The following is a 21,503-nucleotide window of genomic DNA, read 5'->3' as shown; positions in this document are numbered from 1 at the left end:
TGATGAATAGTTGTATATACTGATCCTTTCTCATGCTTAACCAAGCACTTCTTCTTCATGATACTGCAGCCATCAGTGAAACTATTTCTAACTAATGCCTTGATACATATGTCACAAAACATGAGCTTTTACTCTGGGTCATATTTTAGCCATGGCCTGCCAATTTTCCAACTATCTAGAAACTTTCTTGAACTACTGCCCCTGTTAGTAACCTGATCAGGACTATCATTTTCCTTTTCAATAGATGGTGTCTTAAAACCAAATGATGACAATCTGGGTACTTTCCCATCCCTATCACTAAAGGGGAGTTTACGTTTTCCCATTTCATCTAACGATCTATCTCAGTGAAGGGCCAAATCTGATGTGACCAAAATATGTACAAAAATATAAAACAAAATCGGCAACATAGTGTAAAAACAACAAAATTATATCTTGTGTTTCTTGCTATTTTGATTGTCGATCAAAAAGCCCATTTCGGGCCCTTTCAAATACACTAGTTTACTAAGTTATGTCTGCAGAAATCACAAACTCGTGCCCAATTAACGACATCGACACACCTAATGATCCACCTACCGTAAGCCAATTCCCGATAAAACAACATCTTTCCTGCAGCTAACCTACCTTATTGTTCACGGCAGAGGCTATCTCGGATTGAGACAATGGAGACATCATTGGATAATTGGCGATTTTCTTTTCAGGCGTGTTGCTGTTTAGACAGGTAAACGTTTCTGTCAAAACACAAAAGAGTTCCGTTAGCTGACCTTGCCCCAGCTACGTGAGTCAGCCAACCGTGAACGTGTAGTACACAACGATGTCGGAGCAAAATTTACCTGTGTCACTCGTTACAAATAAGTTAAACGCCATTGACATCGGTGACTGGAAATGTCTGTAATCGGCATTTTCGCCAATAGAAATTTGAAATCGCCAATCTCATTTCACTTTCGCCAATGGCGCCATTGGCGATCGCCAGCGCGAGCCCTGATGGGGGACAGAATTGTGAGGCGACATACTGACGAAAGAGATTAATGGGGACAGAATTGAGGCGAAGCACTGACGAATGACAGTATAGGGGACAGAACTGTAAGGCGACGCACTGGCGAAAGAGAATATAGCGGACAGTATTGTGAGGCGACATACTGACGAAAGAGAATATAGGGGACAGAATTGTGAAGCGACGCACTGACGAAAAAGAATATTTGGGTCAGAATTGTGAATCGACGGTCTGACGAAAAAGAATATTTGGGTCAGAATTGTTAAGCGACGCACTGACGAAAGAGAATATATGGGTCAGAATTGTGAAGCAACGCACTGACGAAAGAGAATATAGGGGAAAGAATTGTGAGGCGACGAACTGATTGAAGAGAATATTTAGGTCAGAATTGTGAAGCGGTGCACTGACGAAAGAGAATATAGCGGACAGTATTGTGAGGCGACGCACTGACGAAAGAGAATATAGGGGACAGAATTGTTAGGAGACGCAATGACGAAAGAGAATATAGGGGGAAAATTGTCAGGCGACGCTCGGACGAAAGAGAATATAGGGGACAGAATTGTGAGGCGAAGCACTGGCAAAGGAGAATATAGGGGACAGAATTGTGAGGCGACGCTCGGACGAAAGTGAATATAGGGGACAGGATTATTAAGCGACGCACTGATTGAAGAGAATATTTGGGTCAGAATTGTGAAGCGACGCACTGACGAAAGAGATTAATGGGGACAGAATTGTGAGGCGAAGTACTGACGAAAAAGAGGGTAGGGGACAGAATTGTGAGGCGACGCACTGACGAAAGAGAATATAGGGGACAGAATTGTGAGGCGAAGCACTGACGAAAGAGAATATAGGGAAAAGAATTGTGAGGCGACGCACTGACGAAAGAGAATATAGGGGACAGAATTGTGAGGCGAAGCACTGACGAAAGAGAATATAGGGAAAAGAATTGTGAGGCGACGCACTGACGAAAGAGAATATAGGGGGACAGAATTGTGAGGCGACGCACTGACGAAAGAGAATATAGGGGACAGAATTGTGAGGCGACCCACTGACGAAAAAGAGTGTAGAGGACAGAATTGCGAGGCGAAGCGCTGACGAAAGAGGATATAGGGGACAGAAATGTTAGGCGACACACTCACGAAAGAGATTAATGGGGACAGAATTGAGGCGAAGCACTGACGAATGACAGCATAGGGGACAGAACTGTAAGGCGACGCACTGGCGAAAGAGAATATAGCGGACAGTATTGTGAGGCGACGCACTGACGAAAGAGAATATAGGGGACAGAATTGTTAGGCGACGCACTGACGAAATAGAATATAGGGGGGAAATTGTCAGGCGACGCTCGGACGAAAGAGAATATAGGGGACAGAATTGTGAGGCGAAGCACTGGCAAAGGAGAATATAGGGGACAGAATTGTCAGGCGACGCTCGGACGAAAGTGAATATAGGGGACAGGATTGTAAGGCGACGCACTGATTGAAGAGAATATTTGGGTCAGAATTGTGAAGCGACGCACTGACGAAAGAGATTAATGGGGACAGAATTGTGAGGCGAAGCACTGACGAAAAAGAGGGTAGGGGACAGAATTGTGAGGCGACGCACTGACGAAAGAGAATATAGGGGACAGAATTGTGAGGCGAAGCACTGACGAAAGAGAATATAGGGAAAAGAATTGTGAGGCGACGCACTGACGAAAAAGGGTGTAGGGGACAGAATAGTGAGGCGACGCACTGACGAAAGAGAATATAGGGGACAGAATTGTGAGGCGACGCACTGACGAAAAAGAGTGTAGAGGACAGAATTGCGAGGCGAGGCACTGACGAAAGAGAATATAGGGGACAGAATTGTGAGGCGACGCTCGGACGAAAGAGAATATAGGGGACAGAGTTGTGAGGCGAAGCACTGGCAAAGGAGAATATAGGGGACAGAATTGTCAGGCGACGCTCGGACGAAAGTGAATATAGGGGACAGGATTGTAAGGCGACGCACTGATTGAAGAGAATATTTGGGTCAGAATTGTGAAGCGACGCACTGACGAAAGAGATTAATGGGGACAGAATTGTGAGGCGAAGCACTGACGAAAGAGAATATAGGGGACAGAATTCTGAGGCGACGCACTGACGAAAGAGAATATAGGGGGACAGAATTGTGAGGCGACGCACTGACGAAAGAGAATATAGGGGACAGAATTGTGAGGCGACGCACTGACGAAAAAGAGTGTAGGGGACAGAATTGTGAGGCGAGGCATTGACGAAAGAGAATATAGGGGACAGAATTGTGAGGCGACGCACTGACGAAAAAGAGTGTAGAGGACAGAATTGCGAGGCGAGGCACTGACGAAATAGATTAATGGGGACAGAATTGAGGCGAAGCACTGACGAAAGAGAATATTTGGGTCAGAATTGTGAAGCGACGCACTGACGAAAGAGAATATGGGGGAAGTATTGTGAGGCGACGAACTGATTGAAGAGAATATTTGGGTCAGAATTGTGAAGCGACGCACTGACGAAAGAGAATATAGGGGAAAGTATTGTGAGGCGACGCACTGACGAAAAAGAATATTTGGGTCAGAATTGTGAGGCGACGCACTGACGAAAAAGAGTGTAGAGGACAGAATTGCGAGGCGAGGCACTGACGAAATAGATTAATGGGGACAGAATTGAGGCGAAGCACTGACGAAAGAGAATATTTGGGTCAGAATTGTGAAGCGACGCACTGACGAAAGAGAATATGGGGGAAAGTATTGTGAGGCGACGAACTGATTGAAGAGAATATTTGGGTCAGAATTGTGAAGCGACGCACTGACGAAAGAGAATATAGGGGAAAGTATTGTGAGGCGACGCACTGACGAAAAAGAATATTTGGGTCAGAATTGTGAGGCGACGCACTGACGAAAAAGAGTGTAGAGGACAGAATTGCGAGGCGAGGCACTGACGAAATAGATTAATGGGGACAGAATTGAGGCGAAGCACTGACGAAAGAGAATATTTGGGTCAGAATTGTGAAGCGACGCACTGACGAAAGAGAATATGGGGGAAAGTATTGTGAGGCGACGAACTGATTGAAGAGAATATTTGGGTCAGAATTGTGAAGCGACGCACTGACGAAAGAGAATATAGGGGAAAGTATTGTGAGGCGACGCACTGACGAAAGAGAATATTTGACGGAGAATAGAATTGTGAGGCGACGCACTGACGCGAATTGTGAGGCGACGCACTGACGCACTGACAGAATTGTGAAAGACGAAAGTGTAGGGGACAAGAGATATGCGAGGCGAGCACTGACGACGCATAGATTAATGGGGACAGAATTGAGGCGAAGCACTGACGAAAGAGAATATTTGGGTCAGAATTGTGAAGCGACGCACTGACGAAAGAGAATATGGGGGAAAGTATTGTGAGGCGACGAACTGATTGAAGAGAATATTTGGGTCAGAATTGTGAAGCGACGCACTGACGAAAGAGAATATAGGGGAGTGTATTGTGAGGCGACGCACTGACGAAAGAGAATATTTGGGTCAGAATTGTGAAGCGACGCACTGACGAAAGAGAATATGGGGGAAAGTATTGTGAGGCGACGAACTGATTGAAGAGAATATTTGGGTCAGAATTGTGAAGCGACGCACTGACGAAAAAGAATATTTGGGTCAGAATTGTGAAGCGACGCACTGACGAAAAAGAGTGTAGAGGACAGAATTGCGAGGCGAGGCACTGACGAAATAGATTAATGGGGACAGAATTGAGGCGAAGCACTGACGAAAGAGAATATTTGGGTCAGAATTGTGAAGCGACGCACTGACGAAAGAGAATATGGGGGAAAGTATTGTGAGGCGACGAACTGATTGAAGAGAATATTTGGGTCAGAATTGTGAAGCGACGCACTGACGAAAGAGAATATAGGGGAAAGTATTGTGAGGCGACGCACTGACGAAAAAGAATATTTGGGTCAGAATTGTGAGGCGACGCACTGACGAAAAAGAGTGTAGAGGACAGAATTGCGAGGCGACGCACTGACGAAATAGATTAATGGGGACAGAATTGAGGCGAAGCACTGACGAAAGAGAATATTTGGGTCAGAATTGTGAAGCGACGCACTGACGAAAAAGAATATAGGGGAAAGTATTGTGAGGCGACGCACTGACGAAAGAGAATATTTGGGTCAGAATTGTGAAGCGACGCACTGACGAAAGAGAATATAGGGGACGGAATTGTTAGGCGAAGTGGTGACATAAAAAACCATAGAGGAGAGAATTGTGAGATGACACAGTGACGAAAGAGAATATAGGAGACAGAATTTTGAAAGAAGACCAACAGGACCAAATTGTAAGAAGAGTCACTTAAATTTTTTAATATTGTTTGTTTGTTCATTTTTTTCCCTTTTCAATCGAGATATACAAAAAAATTCGGTAGGTAATCTTATCCATGAGAGAAATGAGGTGTAGAGAGAACATGCTGGATTTGGTACGGTCCTACATGCATGATAGGAACTGGCTATCAGAATCGTTTGACTACCGCTCTAGCAACTATAGAATACCGTGTTTAAAGAAAACATCTTTTGGAGAAAGGCGCTACAGTCATCCGGTACCGGTCAACACAGTCGGAAGGCGGAAAAATGTTCTGGAGAAGCGTTCAGAATATTCATTAAAGTAGTGAAATTCGATTATCATGCTGGTGTCTCTTATAGAGTATCTCAGTCATTCCCATATTTCTCTTATACAAATTCCATCGTCAGTTGATATCTGCAGCACATTACAGGTTCTTCGATTTGACAGTCTCAGCAAAATTTTTCCTTGTCCATGTACTGTGAAATAATTAATTTTCGTGGTGTTTGATGTTCGTTGATTTTCGTGTGTTCTCTAATCAATGACTCTGTGTGCCGAAATACACAGTCTAATAAACAGAATAAAAATGACACTTCATTGCATCACTTCCATGACAACAGAAAACACCTGTCGAGTCTGAACTAATGTGATTAACTCCCTGGAAGTGTCTACCATTAGACACCCACAATCAAGTAACACATTTTCATCATCACAAATTACGTTCAAGTACTGGTAAGTTAGAGTTAAATTATTTGATTTGCTGCCTGATCATTATACATTCGTTCATCATAAAGAATACTAAGAATAAGGTTGATTGTCATATTTTATCTAATTATTTTACTCTGATATCTGCTGATATGCATGCAGCCTTTGAAGATTTCTGGGACCTATTCATCACTGGGGAATCTTCAGTTTGGTCCCGAACAAGAATTTCTCAATTTCAACTGATCTCTACAAAATGTTGGTAGTACATATTGTTACATATTAGTCTAGTGCACAAGTTGTATCGTTTGCTATTGGTGAGATGTCAGTTTTAGTATATCTGTTACTATGGAAACAAATACATATAAAATTTATTGTTTGGAAGCTTTTCGTTGATGCGCTAAAAGTGCCGTCCAACTATTCCCTAAAATCCTTTGCCATTTTTGGTTATTGACGATATCAAATTTTCAATATTTTTGTTACCATGGAAACTAATAAAGATGCAATATATTTATTGTTCATTATTTTACAAGTGCCCCTATATATGGCTTTAGCTATTGGCAAGACTTATATGTGTACATATTTTCAGTTACCAAGGATAGAAACCAGGTGAATTTCCGTACCAACAGCTGGGCGTTGGTAACACGTGATGCTTAGTGTTCTTCATGACGTCCAGTTGAAGTTTGTTTATATTCTTTACGTGTCCTATTTGGTAAAATCAATTAAAGCACATCAACAGTAAAACAATGTCTAACGTTACTATTATTTGGGTGTCAGGAATGTTGTAAGTAAAAAAGCTGGGGTCTTCTTGTCGATCTTTCAACCTCGTGTTATTACATCTTGATGTTGCCAAACAGATAAATTGCTGGTATATGATTTTAAAGGTCATAGGTCAGGAGATCATAGGTCAAATGATCACAGGTCTGAAAGACATTATAAAACATCATCTGCAGGAGGAAAAGATCTACAGTATGAGATCTGATTCATTTCTGAGAGAGGGATCAACAGTCCACAATCATTAAGCCACTGTTCCAACACTTTGAGAGGCAGTCACAGGAACTGTAATGGTCAATATTTTTTTGGTATATTTCGTTTTTTTTTTGTTTTTGTTTTTGTTTTTGTAGAGGACTTCATAAGATAATGAAGGAATTGTGAAATTCAGTCTGAATCATGCTTTCAGTGAAAAGCCAGAGTCATTTTTGTAGTCTTAGAGGTAACTTATTGCATCCTCTATGAACAACATTTTGGAGGGTCGATGCATGCCATTAAAACAATAGGGCTGACATGTCTTTGCCTAATATAAGGACACAACCACGAGGACGTAACTATGTCAGCGCAGCTTCCAGAAAAACACAAACCACCATAGGTATGGAGTGTTGTACCATGCATACTGGACCCTGAGGTTATGTAGGCACAACGTTGTGTCAACTGCACTTCTTATTTTTCTTGGTGTATTTTGGTAAAATCGCAATAAGTCGAACAGGTGAAGAAAGTAACCTGTACAGTAGAGAGACGTAGACGACTGTTCCCCATGGGAAGCAGCTCTGGAAGAAATAAGAAATAAGACAGAAATAAGAGGTACAAGTTTTATTTAGAAAATATGGAACTGAAAACAATAAGGAAAAAACAAAATATCTTTCTCTTTTATGATAAAAGAATACCCGGCTCTTCCGAGACTTTTTTAAATGTTATTCTACGTTACAAACTTATGTTACTGATCACAATCAATGGCCCCTGTAGCATCACAAAGAAAATGGCACCACGTGCCCTGACTACATCTCGTCCTTCTACATCTTCTCTGCCTCATGTACAATTGATATATGAGAGTTATCTCCCTTATCTGCCTTATGTATGCATGCATGATTAGAGTTATCTCCCCTAAATCGTGATAAATAAAAATGATTCCATGCTTGAGGTTAAACCACGTGTTCTTAATGATGATTTGCCTGTAACTATTGTGAATGAGTCTCTCCTAATGCCTTGCGGCTTTCTAAAAGATTGATCATTAATATTTTGTTTAGCATATTTTTGTAAGTTTCAAAGTTAGTTCTGACTTTCTTTTGTGAAAACTAAGATTGCATCTTAGCAACACTGACAATGCAATTATCATAGACCACAAATAATTTGAATCGTATCCGCATTTTGGATGTTACAAGAAATCTTTTCAAAACAGTAATTAAGTAGTTTTTTGTTATACAATTATTATTCTATAAAAATTAAATTTTTGTGAAAGGAATACGATTTAATTAAAATTTTGTGAAAGGGATATGATTAAATTAAGTAGAACATGGATGCTTCTGATGCTAAACAATAACAATTTAGTAGAAGTAGACTCCTGTAAAGTTTACGACAATATCGTCAAAGCAAGAGAGAAGATGGAAGGAGAATTGAAGTCTTAAATGTCAACAACTTGACCTCCATGTCAACATAAAGCCTAGCAGTTAATGTTGAGATCAGCTTCGTATAATTGTCTCTTGAATGAAATAGTCCAGCATTATTATGTGCTTTCATTCTAAGGATGGACTTTTATTTTTTTAATCCTTCCTCCATCATACATGGAAGTTGTCCATTTTGTCCAGCAAATACTTCTTTTTCCTTCTTCAAAAAACAATTATATACACCTGACATCTCTTCATGGCTGCCAATCCCGATCATATCATGATCAGAACAGAGTTTGACTCCAATTTTTCTTAGTTTTTTTTCTTCATTTGTGACCACAATAATTGTGTATTTCTACATCAAAAACAAATAATTTGATAACTTGTACATACAATGACAACAAAATAATCAAAATTATATCCAATGTGTGTATATATATATATAAACTTGATGTAATCATATCGCTATTAATGATATTTTCTTCAATACAATTCAGTATTATGCAAAACCACCAATTTTTTTACATTCGTAACAACATCAGCTTCTTTTTTTTAAAAGATAACAAATATTTTTCCTTGTAAACGCCAATGATACTTCGCAACTCAATATTTTTTGTAGTTTTATCTTCAAGAGGTGTATTAATAATTACCCTCAATCAAAAAAAATATACACATTCCATCTATGTACTTTATCGCCTGTTTAACAAAATGACTAACGAAGAAAGATTTAAACAATAAAACTATCAACTGAATCACTGTACATTTTTAAATCAACTTCTGAATTCTGATTTCAAATATCTATATTACAGTCCCTATCCAAGGATTTTTATTTTCTCTGAAATATATTTTTTTCTTATTATCTAATTAGAACTTTTTATGAAGAAAATTGGAATCTGTTTTGTTTGTCATAGCAACAGGAGAGTAAACATATATATTTATATATACTGAAAACCTTTTCGTACAAGAATTTTCAAATCAAATTTGTAGAATACATTAGTGTTACGAAGAACAAGAGACATTGATAAAACTCAATTTACTTTGTAAGTTAAGGGCAGTAGAAAGTTTGTGAGCAAGACTGATGGAACTTAGACAGTGTGTCCTTAAGCACAAGGATGTTAAGTTAGATGTCCTAAAATGCATATGACATAATGTACTCAATATATCCTTTAACTTGGAATATTTTGTTAACTTTTTTCAATTGAGGAAAACATTGTTAAATTTTGTAAAAGTTCCTCTTTGTCTTTTAATCATTGATATACAGAATTTTTTTCTTTATCTGTAATTGGAATGATGTCATATTTCAATAACTTTCAGTTACCCGGTATATTTGTAACATAAAACTTTTGTTTTTGTTTATTTTTTCAGAAAGTCTCTGATTACACCCATGGTACATAGCAATAAAATTGATTTTATCTTTTTTTTTCAAAAGAAACAATATTTTTGAAAAAGATTTTAACTTTTCTTTCTACCTTCTCCTTTTAATCACAGGAAATCTAATTATTAGATTATAAATATGAATTCTTAAGAAAAAAATTAACAGTAAAAAAATTGATTCAAACCCGCATTACATTACCATATAGACCTTTAAAACTGAGGTCCATGGTATTATTTTGACTATTTGTCGCAGTAACTCTCTGAAGTTACTTTTTCACTGACCAGAAACACATTTCCACCACCAGTTTCATCAAAGGATCTGTATGAACATTTATTTTTCAGTTTTGAAGCACAAATTTTTAAATAGAATGTCCGCATCGATAGTGAAGATAAACATACATACGAAATGAGCAAGAAGGAAAACTCAAAATATTCACGGATATAGATATATATATGATAATAGTTACAATAAAATATATGGTACATATATATATATATTTAACATAATGCTTACAAACATTTGTTGAAGGAACTAATGTTAGTTACCACAAAAAAATCAAATATAATGACTGTACAACCCGTTTTGTTGTCTCTCAGGGAAATTTTCTTTCACCTCTCCTCCTCCTTCACCAAAAAAAATCACAAAAGTATGTATAGATATTAGAGTATGCAAAAGATTACACTAATAATGTAATAGACTTCTCTAAATTCCCCCTGAAAATAATTCCAAAAATTCTCTAACTTGAAATTTTATCAGAGTAGTTTAATCATAAATAGTACTGATTCTGTGACAATTTATTTTTTCTTAAATCTTTATCTAAATTTTAAATTCATTCAAGAAAACTATTCAAATACAAAAAAAAAAATTATGTACCTTTTTGTTTTTGTGTTCCAAGCAAATGAAATATTCTGGAGAAAATAAGAAATATCCAGGGATTTACTGTATATAGTTTTAGCTGTATAATATTAACATGTCCTGGTTATTGTTTCATACAGTACTGCACAATGATAGAGATGACCTCTACAATTTTCCAAATACTCTGAAGAATGATTATTTTCATAATTTTGAAACAAGATAAGACTGCCAAAACACAAAAATATATACCTGGTATGTACCTTAGTTTGCTGGTATTCTGATTAAATTTGTATTCCTCTCCCATTAATCCGATATGATATTAGGCAAGAAAATTTTCCCTAATTTTGACCAGAAGTGAATGCCTATTTAGATAGGGGAGGTCTTTCATGTTATACCACTTTCGTTTCTGAATTCAAACCTTGCTTGAAAGAATTGAAATTTAATTTTGGAAAATCAATTCTAATATTTAGTACTTTCCAAAAAGCACAAGGAAAAAGAAAATTGTGCAACTTTATCTTTAAATGAAAAACTGGTTCATCTTCTCCAAGAAAAAAAAAATTATATTTTGTAAAAACTGAGAACTGAGATAACTTACAATAATACTGTATTGGAGGATGGTTTGTATGATCGGTGTGTTAAAATGTAACTGACCTATACTATATAGGATTACTGACCAACTGAGTTATTTTCTTAAACGACTATATGACTAAAATTGGCAATGCTAAATTTAAACAATAGTTAAGTACATGATAAACCCTATGATGCTCTTGTGATAAGCCTGAGATAATTATTTACAATAAAAACAATAATATATCTTTAAAACATATCGGATCACAATATCTATAAAGGTATGAAATAATTAACAGAGAGACGCTGTATCATTACACACAAGGAAACCTCTTAAAAATTGATCCAGAAACATCTCTGTACAAAGGTAACTAACATTAGTTCCGATTTATCATCATGTAACGCATCATGAAATGTGAACGTAACCTAATTTACATAGACCCACCCCAGGCGCTGTCGGGATACGAAGTCACAAAGACCAGCATTAACATGTGTGTCAAAATATCATTTCATGAGGTAGAGAGCACGCTATATATTACACAATGTTAACACTGATTTATAGTTCCTTGTATATCATCACCAAAACCTAATAATTTACTTCCCTTGGCCTTGGCTGCCTTGGGATCTTTAAACATAAAGACCTTCGCAGCAGCAACAACAACATTTACTGGTGAAACATTTCCATCTCTCCACACCGACCCTGTTAAATATGGAGACATCATGAAGAGACTTTAAGAAGAGCACTATTGTTTGTAAGTTTGGATTTACTAAATATTGTGCACATTTTAAATGTTAACAAAATATTTACTAACAATTAAAAAAACAAATTCCAAAACTTTTTTTGGTAAGTTTTAAGTCCCAAAGATTTCTATTATTAACTTTCTACCATGTACAATTAAACTAAAATTCTCCAGAAATTGTGTACTGAAAATCACACATCTGGCGCTTGCTTGAGTTGTGTAATATATAAAAATAGCCTTCACACTAAAAAACATCTGTTTTTATCATTTTCATCAGCACCAGGTCCAACTGTATCATTTTTATTGGCACCAGGTCTAAATATGATCTTCACACTCGCATCAAAATTGGTAACTTTTTGGATATTTCTGATGGAAGTTGGATTATTACCTTCGGTGACAACTTTAACAGTAGTACAACCAACTTCTGCTTAGCTTTAAATATTTAAACCACAGAGTGATCATGTTTTCCTGGGCCTAGTCTTCCGGGCTTGTTACACCGTAATTTATAAGCGGCAGTATAAACGTTTTTGTACACAGTATATCATTATATGTGCGTGTGGAAATTCTGGTCTCATTTTAAACTTTCTAATTTAACTTCTAAGGTAAAGAGCATATGTTTGATTCTTTAGTTTTTCCTTTGCATTTAGCTAATTATAAACATTGAAATACAAAAGCAATCCAATAAAGGTGACACACATCAAACTACTGTGTCAAAACAAAGTTCAAGTGCTTTAAAAACGACAAACTAAAATGCACAATAAATTCCACTGTTCTTACTACCTTTTGCAAATTGAATTTTCAAATACAAAACACATTATCATATGCAAATGTATTTCACACAATTTTACATCACTTTAAACATGATCAATCCAGCAGGTTTTACATAATAGTAAGAGACATAATTCTGGCAACTTCATATTCTTTTTCTTTCTTCTTTTCAATAATTTTTTTGATATCATATAATATGATTAGATTATCAAATATCTCAATCCAGTTAAAAAAAATTCTAACAATTTGTTTGCAAAAGATTGAGAACTGATTTGCTTCAAGCAAAACTAGTTTAAGCAGACAATGATTTCCGAGAACCAGAAACATGTAAGTCATATAATAGATTAGACAAAAAAAAAAAAGAAAAAAAAAAATTTGTGCAAGGACAGGGGTCAGATTCATATAAGCCACTGGTTTACAAGGTCATATCAAAGGTCAAAGCTTCATACAACCAATGAGGTCACTTGTTACTTCCAGCCAATAAAAATATGGCTGTCATCACCAGACCATTCAAGGCCAGGGTATAGGTAAGCTATGTTTGAAAGATATCTTTATCTAGCCAATCAAAATAGGGCTAGTTTATGTATGTTAGCAACAGCTTGCGTGGGGAGGAGGTTACGTTTCATTAATACATGCATTTGAGGTAGCTGAGTCAATTAATTACTTCATTTATGCCCGTATTGCCCAGAAAAAATTACTTACAATTTGTGTTAACTTGTAAAGAATTTGTGTATAAATATGTCCAATATAGTTGAATCATTTGAGTCTTTTCCTGAAAATATTCAGATCTAAACAAACTCTACAACTCCTTGCTTCTATATAACTATATACGTAGCAAGAAAACATCTAGATGTATATGTGAAAAAAAAAATTAAAAAGATTTATGATTTCATCAATTCGTACAATTAACTAAGGTAACAAGAGCACAACCACATTAAAAAGACACACAAAATGTACAGGTAGTGACACATTTTCTATATATAGACAGAATACAAAGGTACCTTATATCACTAACATCTAATGATCCAACACTGACATGAGGTATATATGTAAAAATTGAAATATCATTAAAACCCGTTCTTTCTAAAGACCACAAGTGACGTCTTTACCATATAAGGAAGTTTATATGTCAATATGTTGAAATGAAATACAGCCACCTACAATAATAGTGGCTTATTCTATAATTAGCATTATATCACCGTGACAACAACATAGCAACATATCCACAATGAATTTATATATAGGCATATAAGTCTTATGAAGTGAAAAAAAAGGGATAATTCTATTCTGTAAGACAAATTGTTAAATTGATACAACTAGAAGACATTTGAAATGATATATATATATTTATATATGTAGTGTATATATATATATTATTTCAATAGGGTGATACAAAGTCAGATATTAACAAAAACATCAGATCAATCTAACAATTGATTACAAAAGTAAACCTCTAAACAAAACATATACAAGGAATATTTATAATTCAAGAGGTTTACACTCCTAGGTTGACCTGAGATATATACGAAGTATCAACTAGCTCTTTCAAACCTACTCCTAAAATTTTGTAATTCTGACATAAATCATCTTCAAATTGAATATTTCTCTCAACATTTTTTTTTTGTATTTTAGTCAACATATTTCAACAGGAAAAAACCTAAATTCTGTTTCTTTCTATACATAAGCATTAGCTACCATAAAACTCTCATAACAGGTGTGTACATATAAGAGAGTAAGGGGGACAACTCTACCTGAGGGAGTGCACTATATATAGAATAGGGAAAAACCTTGTAAACTGCTGTAGTCAGGACTCGGAGACACATACATAATAACACAAATAACATGAGTGCCCTGAGGTTGGTAAAATCTCGGAAATATTTCTGTCCTGAAATTGGGGCTTCTCCCATTGGCTACTACTAAATTGGCACTGCTGAACCAGATTCAAAGTTTTCTTTTTTCACTTAAAGAACCTTTTAAAAGTTGAAACCATTCCATGAATGCATGATCAATTTTTCAAAATTTTTGTTAAAATTTTTTTTAACCATCTTCAAATATCTGATAATATCTTAATTTACAGATATATGATCAATCATTTGTCAAGAAAACAACTGGCCAACTTATGTAGTAGGCAGAGGGTCTGCCAATGTAAATATGATTTGAACGTCTTACTCTTGTAGATCTTTATAATTCTTGTCCAATTCAAATGAAAAATAGGTATAACACATTTGATTGATTACAACTTTAGAGCAAACTATGAATGTGATTGAATCGCTTAAGTGTGTCACACTTCATGATAACTGAACTTTCAATATTTGCAACAAAGGGCAAAGTACAACAGCTATTTGGGTCCATCAATAATTATTTAACAAAAATAAGAACATTTTTATTGACCAGTAAGAGCAATTACGATTGATCACAAACAGCAACTTTCCACATCCAAAAATGAAAACATGAACATTTTCATTGAAATATAAACTTAATTTGTCTGAACAGAAATAGCTATGTTCACTGATCAGATTTAGAATTTTTTATTGACAGAAAATGTCAATTTTCTTTAACTAATACATGGCATTTTTTATTTACCAAATTTAGCTACTTTTCTGACCAAGCTGATACTTTTCTTTACTGATTAAAAAAAAAAGAGTAATTTTATCAGTGACACCTTGAAAACTTGTACACAGCTCTTGTTTCAGAATTTATGCATAAAAACAAATAAAGTTATGACTGGTGATTGATATTAGTTTTTCCGTCTTTCCTTCCTGCAGTGTATCTCTGTACAAAAATAGTCTGATTTAACAAGTAGGTCAGCGATGTATGTACACTCTGCTATAATGTATCTCTATATACTACAATAACCAATAACAAACAATACAAATGTAATTCAAATATCGTCAAGAGAAAAAAAAATCATCATCATAATCGTAATCATCATTATCGTAATCATCATCATCATCGTAATCATCATTATCGTAATCATCATCATCATCGTAATCATCATTATCGTAATCATCATCATCATCCTCATCATTATAACTAGACAAGCATTTGATACAATTCTTTAACCTGAATTGATTGTGAGATATGAAAAATGGAGAGAAAAAAAACATTATGAATGAGGTAAAAAGTGAGCGAGCACAATAACAGATTATGTATATTAATCAATAGTTCCACACAACATACATATATATATGTATATATATATATATATACACAGTGAGGTATATGTACATCATAAGGTCCCGGGACTGTAGCTGACACCACCTGATGGTGGGTATTCATTTTAAAGTGGTGTCACCTAATTATGAGTGTTAATGGCACCACATTGTGGTGGGTGTTACTGGCACCACCTGGTAATTAGTGTAATTACTGCCACCTGGTGGTGAATGGTATTGGAGGTAGATGTTACTGATAGTAGTGAGTGTTACTGGTGCCACCAATTGGTCAGCAATAATGGTGCCATCTGGTGGCGTCTGATACTAGTGCCACCTGGTGGCAAGTGATACTGGTGCCATCTGGTGGCGAGTGATACTAGTGCCACCTGGTGGTTGAGCATATTATGTCCTATGTGGTTGGCATCTTATGGTAAACATTTGAAACTTAACTTGAAGCTACTCAAATGTCAGTGTGTGGTTCTAACATCACATGGTGGTGATTTATTCTGTTGATGCGAAAAACATATTCCGGACATTAAAAAAATAATTCAAATAATAATAAAAGCTCTGATTATCAGATATCCAAACCTCTGTTTGACTATGAATAGAAAGAGGAAACACCTGCATTTACCAAAACTTATTTCTGGTTCAGGAAACAAATCCGAACAAGGTGGCACCAGCATGTTTGTATCAGTAAAGGAATCTGTGTTCAAATGGACCCAAAAATGTGTTTCTTGGAGAAAAAAAAACCAAAAAAGGTCTAATCGAAGAAATTTCCGAAACTGACTTGGCAAAATGATATTGTCATGTTTTCCCCTTATATCATATCATTAAAATCATATTTTTTTCCAGTGAAATAAAAAATATAGGTCAAAGGTCTTATTGGAAAGGTGAGGTAGTTCAGTGTTTGGTTACAGATAAAGTTTGTTAAAAGTAATAAATAACTTAACTACTTGCAGGTTAGTACATGTATATATCATATGGAATTACCAATCTAATACATTAATAATAATATCTTATATGAGATTGTTATGATCAATTCCTGTATATTGTCTGAAAATTGTTTGAATATCGATGCTTGTAATGGATTAAAATCCCTGAGTTATTTGATAATCATGAAATGTGTAAATAAAAAAAAAAAAAAAATTTGTAAACAATAACAAGAGTCTATAAGTGATAGACCCAAAAGCTGCTGCTGCCGGTATAATAGTTACAAAAAAAAAAAAATTGCACAATAAAAATGCAAAATGAAGCTTGCGTGTGAAAAAATGCTAATTTCTTAGATTCTCATCCATTTTATACCGATTCTTTTCAAACTATAATGCTGAAATTTAGTGTTTTTTGGTCTGGTTCCAGACAAAACCTTCCAACTGAAAATAATATCTCTCTCATTTACTCCCATTGTAAACTTGCTTTCAGAAGATCCCAAATTCCAGACAAAACACAAATTTAAAAATTCTAATCTTGACTTTTTATTTCAGTATGATGATGAGAATCTAAAGTTTTCATTCAAAAATTTTTGAATTGTGTTGACAGGATGTATGAGATATATGAAATATGACGTCAATGACCCAAAGTGAGGTTGTGTTCCATATATAGCAGAAAGTTCGTGAGATGATGCCAGCTACGTTTTCCTAAGGACTCTTTGATACGATGTGTGCTCGCTATAAAGAAAAAGTGTTGTCAAAGTTTCAGGAGGTAAATAACAAAATATATATAATTGCAAAAAAATGAAAAACTTTTTGTAGAAGTTCTGATAATGTAACCCCTAATCTACAGAGAATATTATCAATCACATGAGGTAATGACAGATTTCAAAACTCATGGTACAACTTCTTGGGAAAAAGCCCAAAAGAAATAATGTACATAACCATGGAAACAAAATCTGGAACAAAATTACGGCCCTGACAACACTTTTTCAAAAAACGTCAAAGCACAACAGAGGGATGAGGTAACGCTGGTTGAAAACCGGAAAAAAATGAATGCTGGGTAATATGTATTACCCTGAATATATATATATATATATAAAGCAAATATCTATGAGACTGAACATGAACATGAATATAGACATATATAGATATATTTATGGCATATATATATATTTATACTATATATACATACACATAATTTTCTTATAAACAAACATTTCGATTTGTATCGTAAATGTGTTAAAACATCTTTTTATGTAATATCAACAATGATGTAAAATTATTTATTTTTTACACCTTATCGTTTCTACCCGTCCTCGATGCTGTAGTTAGCGTGCATTGAATAAAGCAAAAGGATGAGTCCTCTTCTCAAACAACTTTGCTCTCAGAATCATCAATTCTTGTCTATACTGCTCCTTAGTCACCGTAAATGCTCCGAGATGTGTAGGGAGAAGTAGACCCGGTCGTGGCAGTCCTCGTCACATACAGGACAAACAAACGGCATCGTTCGCCCTCCAGAGTGAATCTTTGTGTGGATACGGTACATGGCATACTCGGAGAAGTAGCATTCACAATGATCACATTTGAATAGGCGCCCAGATCCCATCAGTGTTGCTATGGAGTCGGTGGAGTTCTCGAGGCCTGCCGATGATGACTGGGCCTGGTACAAAGTGCCACTGTCACCTGAATGAATGCTTGCCTCACTTGGGCTTTGGGCATTGATGTAGGCCGGCTCTAGACCCATTTTACAACACATTTTCACCTGAATTCCGATTTCATTTCCATTTGTATTTGTCGGACCTGGAGCAGATATTGGCGTGGGTCTGGAAATGTCAGAGCCACTGAATGACCTGGATCTGGACCGTTCCATTGAGGTAGGGGAGATAGGTTCTACAAGATTGCGATGATGGAGGTCTGCAGTATGTTTGTCGCTGGTGGATTTGTGAGTAGAGAGGTTAAGTGCATCTGACTGTGGTGACTGACTAGCCGTAAACCCTGGTAAAGCCGATGGGGGCACTTCTGAGGTAGACTGGAGTGGGGAGAAGAAAGAGGGCAGAGAGGCTGCAACAGCAGCCTGGTGATTGTGGTAGCTCATGAGCAGGGCATTGGACATAGCAGCTGAGGTAGAAGTGTTGAAGAGATTGCTGTAGGTTCCATTAGCTGTGAGCAAGTCCTTGGAGGTTGTGAGGGTTGTTGGAGATGTGGTCAGGTGACTGGTTTCAGCCACTGTCTTGCGTGGGGTGTGCATCTGGCCAGTGGTCTGGGATGAACTACTGTTTCTCACAAACAGGTCCCACACGCTCTCTGCTGAAATTCCATGGCGTCGAGCATGGCGTCGTAGTGTGGAGCCTCGAGTGAACTTGGCACCACATACATTGCACTGATATGGTTTGATACCCGCATGTAGTTTGATATGTGACTTCATATTGTTTTTGTACCCGAATCGCTTACCACATATAGGGCATTCATATGGTTTGTGGCCTTCATGTGCCTTCATGTGATAGGCCATGTGACTCTTGGGATAGTCCCGCCCACATATAGTACACATTTCCTTTTCTTGCGACATCATATCTTGCGATGACATCAAATCTGTGGACATAAGATCCGATGATGACATCATTTCCTGTTCTACAACCGCCAGATTATCTGCAGGCGACTCCTGATCTGGTGACGTCATGTTGTCATTGGAATCAGACATAGATACTAGCTCAGAGTCATTGATATTATCCACTTCGTTTAGCTCGGAATCGTTGAGATTATTGTCGCTGTCGTTGTTGTTTGCGTTGTCAAGGGGTGCTGATAAGAAGAACTGTAGTGATAGCAACTCTTCCTTAGGTAGTTCATGTGATTGAAGGTGATCTACCATATCCTGATGAACTACTTCTGGCTTGCCGCAGTAGCGACAGAGCCACGGTCCATCTCTATGACGATTCACCATATGAAGTCGTAAACCCTCCTTCTCCCTGAACGTGCTACCACATATGACACAATTACAGTCATCAGTGATGTGCTCGCGTTCATGCGCTATGCGGAGTGCTGCCTTTGAGAAACGTTGGTTGCAGAAGCGACATGCGTAAGGTTTGAATTTTTTGTGTATCTGTTCATGAACATGCAGCTGCCAGGATGACTCAAAGTTTTTGCCACAAACCCCGCATATGGCCTCACCTTCGAAGTAACACTTTGATTTGTCATTTGAGGTCTTGTCATCATCACTGATTGTCCCAGTCAGATCGCCCAAGTTATTTGAGGTAGTTCCATCTAAGAGCAGGGTATCATTGTGCCCTGGTGAGGTAAAGTTTAAATCATTAGCTCGTGCTTCATCATCTTTCATACGTTCCTGAAAAGTCTCAGAATCAGGAATGTCCAAATCGGATCCATTTTCCACTTCATCTTTCACACCCTCCTCTTTTTCACCTTCTTCTTGTACCAGTGAGTTCATGTCACCTTTGGTCGAGCCTTGTGAAGGTGATTTGGAAAATGATAAACCACTGTGACCCTGATAAGGTGACAAGGAGAATCCAGATATGTCCCCAAGCTTTGGAGGGTGTGGAGATGACCCACAGGAGTCTGGGGTCAGTCGTGTCATGCTTGTATCATGATCATGTGACCCATCAGCAGCCAATCGATGCCCTGACGTGTGTCTCGTTGCACCATTGACATCCTGGTTCTCCTGTTTGACTATAACACTTGTGTGGTATCCGAGTCCATTTTGTTCCCGCTTCATCACCATGGAAGGATGTGAAGCTAGATGTGAGGTAGGTAATTGGGGGGCAGACGGGTGACTTACACCTGCCATTGAGGTAGCTGATGGCTTATCTACTCCATGTCCACTGTGCCCTGAGGAAACACCTGTTCCCGGGCCACTTGGTCTTTTTCCGTTGTCAGGCATAATTCCGCACACAGCTGCGCGTAACAAGGGACAACGTTTTTCATGGTAACGTCGCGTCGTTGATCGTGTGAAAACTTTCCCACAGTAACAGCACGTTCTAGACTTGCGAGGGTAGCCGTTTGATGTGAATTGATAGAGGTCACCTGGATACCCGTAATTCGGCATGCTAACGCCACTAAGCCCATATGGGAAGGTGTCGTTTGAACTATTAAAAGGGGGGCTACCACCCGATCTGGCTCCCCCTTCACCCTGAGTTTGGTAGTTCAATGACATCTTCCTTCTTCCTTGCGAATATCCCTGAGTATGCAGTGTAGAGCCATCAGGTTTCACAGATAAATCCATATTTAATCAAATGTCATTGAGACAATATCCCTGATAAATGTACAAATGCCTTCACTATGTTTTAACGTCATCTGGTCCCGTCTTACATTCTTTGGAATTCTGCAAAATACAAAAATAGAACGTGGTAAGTGATACAGTCAAGGACAAAAAATGTGTGTAAAAAGAGATGATACAGTGTAATGAATAACAAATTATACAAAAGTTCTTAACTTGTGATGATACGTTTATCAGTTTTATTAATAATTTAATGAGTACACTAATCAAAATGTATTTTTTCAATAAACTCAAAAAAAAAATGATAGAATCAGAAATCAGAAATAATTAGAGTCAAACAATTTTTTGTCTTCAATAAAAAAAATGTATTTATACTAAAGAATTATACACATTCTTCCACTTCATAACTGATGACATTTTTGTTCAGTGAATACACAATCCCAACCAATCCATACAGTCTTATCAAAACTCAATCTGGAAATAAAATTTCTTTAAAA

General features: G+C 36.9%; 1 protein-coding gene across 1 annotated transcript; it reads right to left on the bottom strand.

Annotated features, from left to right (window-relative positions):
- Positions 1 to 18,201: 18,201 nt before the first annotated feature.
- On the bottom strand, positions 18,202 to 21,012 carry LOC132560360 (zinc finger protein 236-like). Its single transcript, XM_060225032.1, has one exon. It carries the CDS (start codon positions 21,010 to 21,012, stop codon positions 18,202 to 18,204), a length of 2,811 nt encoding a protein of 936 aa, XP_060081015.1.
- Positions 21,013 to 21,503: the final 491 nt, after the last annotated feature.

This window comes from Ylistrum balloti, unplaced genomic scaffold (assembly GCF_031769215.1).
Source record: "Ylistrum balloti isolate Yb309-2 unplaced genomic scaffold, AGI_CSIRO_Ybal_v1 Utg371054, whole genome shotgun sequence".
In the NCBI taxonomy this organism is placed as follows: Eukaryota; Metazoa; Mollusca; class Bivalvia; order Pectinida; family Pectinidae; genus Ylistrum; species Ylistrum balloti.
The sequence above is the reverse complement of the archived record's forward strand: the minus strand, read 5'-3'. Positions and strand labels throughout refer to the sequence as shown.